The sequence below is a fragment of the Lates calcarifer genome, linkage group LG20 (assembly GCF_001640805.2).
Source record: "Lates calcarifer isolate ASB-BC8 linkage group LG20, TLL_Latcal_v3, whole genome shotgun sequence".
Lineage (NCBI taxonomy): Eukaryota > Metazoa > Chordata > Actinopteri > Centropomidae > Lates > Lates calcarifer.
The window spans coordinates 6,432,728-6,444,116 of NC_066852.1; the positions used below are offsets into that span (position 1 = coordinate 6,432,728).

An 11,389-nucleotide genomic window follows, 5' to 3' on the forward strand; every position below is an offset into this window, starting at 1 on the left:
TTTAGTCCCTGGAGCCTCAGAAGAAGAGGAGACTCAGTGTGCCACTGTGGGAGACACTGGTGATGTTATTATGGTTGACAAAGATCTGAGATGGGCTCTCTGGGGAACAAGACAAAACTGCAAACTACTTTCTTTCTTTCTTTTTTTCTAAGATTCATAAGGTTCCTTAGATTCAGTCCTCTTCTGCTGTGCTTTTGTTTGCTGGATTGTGTAGTCCACATATTATTATTATTATTATAATATTTAGCATAATTTATCATACATAGTTCAATAATCCTGTTAATGACATATTTTCCAACAATGGAACAACTTCTTCACATTGTTTCTGTAATTCTATCACAGTCAAATGTAGTGCATAAATACTAAATAACTGCTTTGAGTAAGACTGAATGTGCATTTTGTGTATGTGTCAAATAACTATCAAACTAGTCTTGCATAAACAGACCTTTCCTCATAATGAGTGGCTGCAATTTATTACAATGCTGATAGTTTTTATGATTTATATGTATATCTACAGTTATAACCTGGCTTATATAGACTATTAGTAACAGTTTATAGTGGGAGATGTCTATACCACGCTGCCACTTGCACTCATAGACGGATCTGGGTCTTTATTCTCAGGTAAAATTCTAAATGTAGCAACAAACAGTACAAGATGTCACCTGCTTCATGAACTCAAACCACAATAACACAAAAGTGTAAGGTAATCTGCTCACCTGAACAAACCAGATTTATGTCAGTGGTTACACAACGCATGTCATTAGATAAGGTTGAAGAATTGTATAAATATGTGTAATTTAACATATGGTATGGTAAGGATATAAGAATGAAGAAAACTGCAAAATGCTGTACATCCAAAAAAAAAAAAAAAAGGAAAAAAAAAAGCTTGGAGGAAATATCAAAAGTTGCCATCTTACATTTGATAAAATGAGGTTTTACACAGTGATATAAAAAAGCATACTGATTTTACAAGTCTGAGTTTCTTAGGTGGGTCATCCCCATATACAGTTAGTGGTAAGGGGCATTTAATTCAGAGCTATAGTCGGGGGCCAGGCCATGAAGTGTTTTAAAGTGAAGGAGTAAAATCTAAAATCTTAATTATTTTAATGGACATTTGACTCTTTTCCCAGACTGCAGACCTGCACCGTGAACTGAGAAAATTAAGCACAAAGAGTAAAGCAAAGAGTGATGGATATTGATTATACATGCCTGAGTGACACGCTGTACATGTAGAATAATTACACCAGTGTACATGCCAAAGATTAGAAGATTAGACGACATGCTCACCTGCCCCTCGTGTAAAGCTTTTCATTGATTTTATATTGTGCAGTCAGGCTGATTTAGTCTGAAAGTTTGAACAGAGTGAATCAGTGCACTGTAGTGTTTACACTAGGCTGCTGTCACTATGCAAACTGTTGATTGTTCTTTTTTTTTTCAGGAGGGCTCCACAGACAGCATATATGAACCAGCCTACAGCCAAACATTCAGGGACGTCTTACCCAAGTACCAGTGCAGCCCTGGTCTCCTGAGGTGTCAGCCTGAGTGGGGTGGCTCAGATCCATCCATCAGTTCTGTAAGTTTGTTATCTCACTGATGTCGGATATAGTGGGCAGTTTCACACACAGCCATGCTAGAGGTTGTAATGTGGCACAGAGCCAACTCTCTGAGCTAAATGCTACGACCAGTGTCAGTGCTAACATGATGTTAAGCAGGTGTTCTTACATATACAATGTATGTAAGCATAGTTACTATGGCTGATGGCCAGTGTATCCCATTAGCTTTGAATTTCTTTTCTTTTTTATTCTTTCCTCTCTAATTTTGCTTGTGTTGTATCTGTCTGTGTTTCCCCAAGCACCAACCCCAGAATGCAATCAAATTAAAATGGAACAATAGAAGGTATGTGAGTTTTCTAGACTTGTTTAATTGATATGTTTTTTTTAATGAGCCCTCACTGCATTTCCTAATGATAATTTAAATTGATTGTCTGTGGTTGTGTTTTTCTTTGCCCTTCTTTAACTCATTAGAATCAACTTAGTTTCCATTAGGAAATGAAAGCATTTGTCATTTCCATTTGTCATTTTAGGTCATGTGTGCCACAATCACAGTTGGACAATGAGACATTAGGTTTGTACAAAATTATCCCAATCATTGATCTTTACATTTGTAATGTCGTCTTTCTTACAGATGGTTAAGACTTCAGGCAAAACTAACTTCAGCCTGCTCATCTTGATCTTATATTACATGTTGAAACTTTCTGTATACGACTACAGTGTGAGAGATTGTCACCTGCTCCTTTTTCTTCCCCTCCACCTTGTCTAATGTAGAAAAAGACATTAATCATGCCTGCTGGATGTCATCTGCTGACAATAAGGACTTATCTCATCGAAAGAAAGTCCCAAACAGAGGTAAAGAAATATGTCTACATGAGCAAAACATGAGCACTTATACAAGGTTAGAGATTAAACTAAAAAAAGGTTGATGTGGATTCAGCAGATAACTCGTCAGAGTGAATGCATGGTGGTATAGGCAGGTATAAAATAATGAAGAAAATTGGTGTTATTGACCTGATATGTAGCATAAATGAAAAATCACAAATTGCATTTCTTTATGTTTGACATTATATAGTATGCATTAAGAGAGAAATTAGAAGCATTATCTGATATGTGTGGATTGATCCCACAGAGACACATAAGGCTCCCAGTCAGAGCAACATGCTGACAGGAGGTGACAGAGTGAAGGAGGTGAACTCAAACAGGACACAGACAGATCTACCAGCTCAGGTACAACCACCTTACAGCAGGTTTCACCCTCCAGTAGAGCCACATAATGATGACTATTGTATAGTAGTAACAGTATCCATAACCCTGTTCTCTGAATAAATCACATTTTGGACTGGAGCTAGTGCATACAGATGAATATGGTGGGTAATATTGGCATCTTTCATGCTTTAAATGAGAAGATCCTGTCATTCCCACGTGGACATTAGTGTCACAAATGATAATTATTTGCGAAGCTGTGGAGATTGCAGAGTTTAGTCTTTTGTAATCCTGTGCCCACATGACTGTTCGTGTGACACATGGCCACGTAGATACCTGGCATACCTGGATGTTTGTGCATGTGTTAGTGCACGTGAGGGAAATGACAGTGGTTGTTTATCTTTGTTTGTTTTCCACAGTCTGCTTATGTAACAGAAAACACTGAATTGATTAAATCACAGCAGGGTGCTAATAAAAACACCATATTAGATGCATGAATGCATTTAATTTTTATTCTGGCCAAACCTTCAAGTTAACTCAGTATATTTATGTGGTTTGTAGGGAGGTTACAGAGGGTAAAAAGTGAACGTGAAGTAAACGTGAGGGAGGTCAATTGTATGTCAGCCAAATCAGATCCACTGTTCACTTTAATCTGCTTTACAATCTTTAATCTCCTTTATAAGGCCCTTTTATATCTGTCCTGTGTTCTTTGGGACACCTGGATTTTGTACTGTTTGATGCTTTTCATGCCAACAGCTGATAGTTGAGATGGGAACATCACAACAGGACAGCAAGGACAGAAGGGAACAAGAGATAGTGCAGCAAAAAAAAAAAAAAAAAGCAGATTTAATGCTTTAACTTTAATATACGCAGAGTATTCAGATCCTTTAAATAAGTATCGAGAGGTATTGTATAGTTTTTTTTGTTTGTTTTTTTTATTTTCATTTTTATTTTTATTAAAACCGTGATGTGCTGACAAGACATCTAAATTAGACACTGCTAAAATGATTGGGAACCCCTGCTTTAATTTAGAACAATGGATTCTGCCTCATAGGATTATGATGTGGTTTTTAAAATCAAATCTTAATCTGAAAAGTAACTACCACCTACATCATTAAAATGCTATTTACACACTGATGGAGGCAATAATCCAATAATGTCATTTACAATGACAAAACAGTCATAGGAAACATAGTTTATAGTTGTGCTGATACTTTTATTCAAGTGAAAGATCTGAATACTTCTTCCACTACTGAGTAGAGTACAGTATGGTGAATTCTATATAACAAAAGCAACACACACTGAAGTTTATTGGCACTGGAAGATCATTCACAAACAAAACCACTATGCAGTGGTGAGAAAACACAAAAGTTTTTATGGTGCCATATTTGATGCAGTTGATGCTGTCTGTGTGCACACTGCACATATTGTTCCTTCATTTCAGGGCAGTGAAACTGCAGCTGACACAGCAGAATCAATACACACCAAAAGAAGAATAAAGAAGTTACAGAGTCTGGTGCAAGCAAAGAAGGGACATCAGAGTGGAGCTGGAAAAGGGAAGAACACATCTGAGAATAATGGTGAGCTGGTGGTGTTTTTCAACCTGTTGGAGAAGCTGCATTGTTGTGTGATTATCAAAAATAATTTCTCCTCATCTTCAGATCATTTGGCAGATGTGCTGAGTAACAACAATCCAGTGCTAACCTGTATTGGCCTGGGGAGGAAAACACAGAGGTCCCCTAAAACTGTTCCATCACCACAACAGCAACAGGCCAAAGACCATGAATATTCAGAAGAGGAAGGACTTTGGAGCCATGGAGTTGGCAATCATCCGTGGAGCCCATTTGAGTGTTCACAACCCTGGGCTCCCTTCTACCACACCTGTCACCAACCTCGACATGACCTATGGGTCTGCGGCGGCACCCTGTCACTGCCTCGGACCACAGAGTGGGATCGTTTCGAGAGTTTGATACAAGAACTGGACAACAAACAGTCTAATCTAGCTCGCCCTCAAATGATCCGCTCCATCACGGATCTGCACCTCTCACAAAACATGGTAAGATATACCTGGGTATTATTAACATCAATCAACTGAGACCAGATTAACAGATAGGACAAGTTCACAATTTTTCATGTCTGTCTAAACAATAGTGGGGTGCCTATATGAACACTGAAAGTGTTTCAGCTTTGCTCTCATTGGCTCATTGGCTTTATTTAGGAGGATGTTTGTTGGATGTTGGAAGTTTTTGCTACACCAGCCTTTTCACTGCTTCTGTCTAGCATTGATTTTATTTGTAGCATTTACAGTATTTTTGTGCCAAGGTACAGTAGAAACCAGGGCTATAATCTCTGATGTCTAACCCTTTCTGCTGATGCAGTTTAGCCTGCTCTCAGACCTCCAAAGTGTCATTAAACTGTGCTATGCAGGGCCTAGCTTTCTAATTGCACCTCAGAGCTCTTTGGGGAGCATTAGACTAACTGAACAGTAATTGAATACTTTTTTTAAATTGCTTTTATGGTATTCTGAACCAAAGGTTTTACAGCTTAGATTCATTCTAAGCCTCTAGCAGCACTAGTGCCTCATAAACTGCTATCTAATGATATCAGAATCAGACTATAGAGCATCTTGCTAAAACTGGCTGATGCTTCACATTGATATTCCTTAGAGTTTACATATGAAGTTTGGTTTATAACATTATTCATTTTTCATTACACTAACATATCTAACCAGGAAGCAAGTAGCAGCTTTAGGTACACATCAAGGAGCTTCACATGAATTAAGTGATGCAGTTAGAGGGGCACTTCTGTGGCTCTGGGAGAGCAAGTCTGAGAAAATAACTTGGTTGACATCTCTTGAATATCACAACTTGGGCTTGGAGACTACTGATTTTTAAACCTGTATGTAACAAAGGATGCTACTAAGTTGTATTATGGGAGGTATAAGATCCCAGGGCTTTGGAGTTTAAAGTCAGAATATCTTGGCTTCTGTTGCTTTGATTTGGAGTGAACTTATAACCAACTCCATTCATGAGATCTAGTAGACAATAAGCTTCCAGAATTCAGAGTGAAGTAGAGCTGACTTTAGGCAGCTCTAAGTTTCACATAGCCAGACCTATCACCAGTCTTTCATTGTACATCCCTGGGGACTATAACAGTATTCACAAATCAGTCTCGTGTTCATCATCTCTCTAGTGACAAATCTCAACCAGTGAACCTTTAGCTCAGCAGTCAGCCAGACTGACTCTTCTCTTACCTCTGCTACATGTCGTGGTGAAATTATAACACTGCGCTCAGATTTCAGACTTCTGCAAACAGGCAGGACTTTGACCTGCCAGACTGTTACATTTCAAAAACATCTGCCTCAGAATTAGCATTAACATGGCTGTAACTATAAATAGGAAACAATGCACTACAAACAGTAAATAAATCCATTGGTGTAAATTGTTTATCCAAACACTCAGTGTGTGACAGTGAGGCCTCATTTTGGTAACGGTCAATGTTGGGAATTGATCCAAGAGTCAGTGTAACAGATGTTCTGAGAGCAGTGCTGAATGACTGCTAAACTGAAGCTAATGGCCAGCCAGTGGGGAGTGAATCATTGATTTCATGCTGTCTCTACTTTAATGACAAAATATATGACTATAGATCAGCAGATCTTAAAAATTCAGCACGATGGGATAAACTGTATGGGATGGATGGGATAATTACTGGCAAAAGTAACAGTGACCTTCTCACTGAAATACTGTTTTTAAGAAACACAGTTAATAGTAGAAGATCAGCGCAACATGATCATTCAAATACAATTTATACAATATTTTTACACAGGATTTAAAAAATACACCAAATCTAGCTGTATTGCTGCCAGGGGTTAACCTAATTTCAGAACACAAATAAACAGGGATAAACACACACTGTTTTTGTTGTGGGGTCACAGGAGAACACACACACACACACACAGAGAGAGAGAGACAATATGGCCATCTGTCACTAGAAAACATTTTAATCTCGATTTTACCCAAACAGTTGACCAGATTTGGGAGATTGGACGCCTTCAGACAGCACTCGCCTTTAATGAAACCACAGGATAATGGAAGCTGTCTGGTAAGAGAACCAACCTCCTCTATCTGCCAGCTTGTCCATCTAGGAATTTAGCTTTCTCTAACATCCTCCACACCACAACAAATCCAGTGTTTATATAGAAAATTTACATTGTTTTTATTGGGTGGCTGTGGAGGAGCACTCTGTTTACAGTGCGTTTTGTTTTTAAAGCCAAAGCAGGATCCAGCCAAATCCAGGCTGCAGGCAAAGCAAATGGAGGCCTCATCGCAGAGTGACAGGGACTACGTCAAGGCCTCACCAGAGAGAGCTCTGACAGGCGTCATCGTATGTCATGCACCCCACAAAGCTTATGTTAATACAGCCAGTGTGAAGTTCATGGCACCCTGCATTTGCCGTGGTTCACACCTAATGAAACAACATCTGTTAGCAACCAGACACATCTGTCAGCCCCACACCTGCTCTGCCAGGCTGCAAACTATCAATCAAACTATCATTTACTGTTTTACAGAAGGGGCTTTACACGCTAGTGTTGAAATTAGCACTTAAAGCACAACAGGGAATTTCATTCAGTTTCATCACAATATAACTATCCACCCATTAATATTTTCAAATATATTTTCATAATAATTACAAGTGTTTTTTTCAAATGAATATGTTTTTTTTGGTTCACAGTACTGACATTTGCAATCTATGCATCAGTAGTCACACTGATTAATTAGCATGTTATGTATCATGGTTTCCTATTGCTCATTAACAAGAAATACATGCATGCATGTATACATAGAACTGCAGGTGATCTGCATTTTGATAAAAACAGCATCCAATGGCTTAATGGTGCAACCAATTCCTGGCTAGTGGACCTTTGTTGTCTGTCATAACCCTTTCTCTATGACCTAGTTCCTCTTTCCCTCTAGACAAAATACTGAACAACCACAACAACAACAACAGCAACAACAACAAAGAATAAAACAAAAACAGAAATAACAGCCACACTCAACAGTAACTGTCCACAGGTACAGACTGAGCCCACACATATGTTACACATATGTGGATATGTGGATCCATGTCAGTAAGATGTCACTGTATTGCAACAGTTTTATCACCTAATAGCTGATGGGACTCATGGTCACAATTTGGTAACACTTTGTAATAAATAAAAAAACGCATAGTTAACAAATACACAAATTCATGATGATTTAATGCATGAATAAATGCAGGATGTATCATGAAGTGCTGTTTGCTCACCATTCAACCACTACTGTTTCTGACATCTTCTTAGAACTGGTCCACTGTGTTCCATTCAGAAAGCATATGGTCAATGTGTGTATGTGGCTGGTTGTCCTCTTGAAACATTAAGGGCATTTTTAGAAATATACAGGTGACATACAGAATACTATATGTAGTTTAGTCAAACAGACCAAGAATTCAGAGTAAAATAGAGCCTGCCAACACCCTTTATTTACAAGCATCAGTGAAGGGAGATTTAGAATTTTTCTACTTTGAGCTCTTAAAGTATAACCTAATTATTCCTTTAGAAGAGTCTGCCTGACAATTTTAGAACCCAATCATATGATATCTTTTGTAAACTGCATACCAGTGAGGTTTAAGTGCATCTAGTTCAGAATCTTACACCTCATGTAGTCCACTGTGTGAAAGTGCCTGTACAGGAACAGGAAGTGAAAAGGTGAACACTGGTAGTTGGGGATTATGCTCACCACACACCTCCCAGGTCTCAGCTATAAAAAGCAAGGCAACTCTTGCAGGATTAAGTATTTTGCTTGCCAGAAGAACTGCGTGTGCCTGCATAAACTGGGATACTGAGCTGCTCCATCACATGAGGAATCAAACACAGCAGCTTAGGGCTCTGACTCAACTTTCTGGTTGGTTAGCTTTCTCTTTTGTTTGCCTGTAGTGGAAGATAACAAGTGACACAGAGCAAAAAGCATAAAAGAGAATAAAAAATGTGACTTGGTGTTTTCATTGTGCAGAATGGAGACATGCAGAAAAATGAAGCAGCAAAGGAGGAGACTGGTGGTGGGCAACCATTTACAAAGGGATACAGGCGGTCCAATAACTCTTTGGAAAGCCTCTACAGCCTCAACAGTGGACGAAGCTCCTCAAGTAAGCACCTTCAGGCACAGAACCAAGTGCACTCTCACACTACAACCTGATAAATTATGCAACCCTTGTTTGGCACTTCTCCTACAGTCCTGTTGCTCCACTTTAAAGGCACTAATTTGCAGAGCCTCTCTAACCTTTGACAAACCTCTCAGACTATTGTGTTAGTGACGTGGACAATCAGGAAGAGGAAGAATTCAACATAGTAATTAGCTGACCCTGTAAAGAACTCTGTTTTTTGTGTGCTGTTCTCCAGGTGGAGTCACCAGTGGGTCTACCTGCTCCAGCAACAGAGGCAGTCTGAGGCTGGAGGAAGATCTGTCGTACACCAGACAGTTCTGTGACAGAGCTAGAGTCCATACAGATTATGTGCCAAGTCCATATGACACAGAATCCCTTAAACTCAAGGTAAGCAAGTCTTACTGTATTACGGGCTACGTCATACTGGGGTCGGACTACTAAAAGATTTAGGATGACAGTCAGTTGGCCAATATCCATAGAATTTTTTACCCCATCTCAGTGGTGTTGCTTTAGGGATGGCTATGTTACTAACTTTTGGTCTAGTTGATCCACCACTTTGATGGATAATGAAATATCTGAACAATTATTGGATAGATTACCATGACATTTTGTACAGACATTCATGGTCCCCAGAGATTAAATTCTGGGGTAGAAGGTGTTCCATATCTTCTCCATTAGTGTCACCATTCACATTTGTGGTTTCAAAGTGAAATATCTAACTCTTGATAGTTTGCCATCACATTTAGCACATTTGTGGCTCCCAGATGAGTATCCCATCAGCCTGAGCTTTACTTTGTGTTTGGTGATATTGTAAATACATGCTAATATGCTAAACTAGATGGTGACTATAACAATCTGATCATGTCCTTGTCACATGTTAGCATACAGATATAGCATGTAGCTCATCACTGCTGTGTTATACAGCTTACAGAGCTGTAAACTCTTAGTCTTGTTGATGGCTGGTTTTCCTCATTGTATTAGTCTTAATGTATCTTGCCTTGGAATCTGCTGTCAGAAATATGAAAGCTGTAAATTATGGTGTATTAACTGTGCTGAGAAGTATTAAGTTCTGGTACAAAGTATCTCTGTATGCAGTTTTTGTACATGGTCCTTAATATTACATGTAATGAAATTCATTTAAACTTTCATTTAGGTGGGAGATGTGATTGACATCATAGCTAAGCCCCCCATGGGAATATGGACAGGGAGACTGAATGGCAGAGTTGGAAACTTCAAGTTCATTTATGTAGATGTACTAACAGAGGAGAGCCCTGAGACACATGAGGAAAGACACACCCACAAAGTTAGACAAAAATCAACTGTCCATGAAGTGCTGAAGCATCTCAGTTTGGAGGTATCTTATTTTACTTGTTTTGGACTCTGTAGCAACAATCATCTTCAGTACAAGAGGGTGTTCCTTCAGCTTCTGAATTATGTTTTTTTCCACTTGCTTTATCAGGAGTATTCCTCGTCTTTGCAGCAGAACGGTTACCAAACAGTAGATGACTTGATGCAAGCTGAGGGAGCATCACCTGATAGAGCTGAATGTGACTGATCCAGAGCACAGGCATCGCCTGCTCACTGCTGTCAACTCCCTGCAGCAACTGTGCTGTGAGTAATGCGAAACACAGAAAAGGCCATCCAAGGACAGGGTCATCACGCACATTTTGTGACATGATAAAACTAGAAATAGATACACCGAGACATTTGGATTCAGAAAGGAAAAGGGACAAGTGACATTACACCTCAAGCAGATAAGACAGGGAGGGTATCCAGGCCACTAAAGAGGAGAGCTAAAGAGGTTAAGGATAACAGGATAACCCCAAAGAACGTTTCTGAGAATAGAGCAGTATACATGAGGACATTAGCTGCAGACAGATAGGCTGCTCAGCCTTAATGCACAAGAACAATAGCTGTAAAGGATTACTTACTGCTCATCTATTCAACTCTCTGACAATACATCCAACCAACCTATCTTCTCTGATTTACAGCTGATAGTCAGTTGGAGAATGAGGCCAATCAGGAGGCCGATACCCCCGGTAAGAACATGAAGTCAGACATGAACAACTGCTCAAGAGACTCCGGCTGCCCTGACAATGGCTCAGAGGATGCAGACCTTCACTTTTACTCTGAACAGCCTGTAATGACAGCTTCATGAGTTTTATTCCTCATTGTGCTGTTGAGTTGACATGTGAATCAAAAGCTGTTTTTTATTTTCTGCAAGTGTAATTTCTACTCATGTACAATAAAATGTCCATGTTCAGCCTTTCCCACTGCTAATCCTTCAACTCCAAACTGGATATGCATCTGTAAATTGTAAGATATATGTTCATATGTTTCCTGTAATAAAATATTTTATGAATCTATTTTCTTTTTATTATAATTATATTTTTAATATGGCTTTTATCAGTCATCAGACAGAATCACCCCACGCT

General features: G+C 39.1%; 1 protein-coding gene across 1 annotated transcript; it reads left to right on the plus strand.

Moving 5' to 3' along the window:
* The first annotated feature begins 1,454 nt into the window (after window positions 1-1,454).
* samsn1b (SAM domain, SH3 domain and nuclear localisation signals 1b) lies at window positions 1,455-11,316 on the plus strand. Its single transcript, XM_018691024.2, is given in 14 exon segments — window positions 1,455-1,573; window positions 1,853-1,896; window positions 2,084-2,124; window positions 2,325-2,405; window positions 2,683-2,780; window positions 4,201-4,336; window positions 4,418-4,812; window positions 7,026-7,139; window positions 8,804-8,936; window positions 9,190-9,341; window positions 10,108-10,308; window positions 10,414-10,470; window positions 10,472-10,565; window positions 10,946-11,316. Coding segments are annotated over 11 exon segments (1,602 nt in total). The 5' UTR covers window positions 1,455-1,573; window positions 1,853-1,896; window positions 2,084-2,124; window positions 2,325-2,350; the 3' UTR covers window positions 11,113-11,316.
* The last annotated feature ends 73 nt before the right edge of the window (window positions 11,317-11,389 follow it).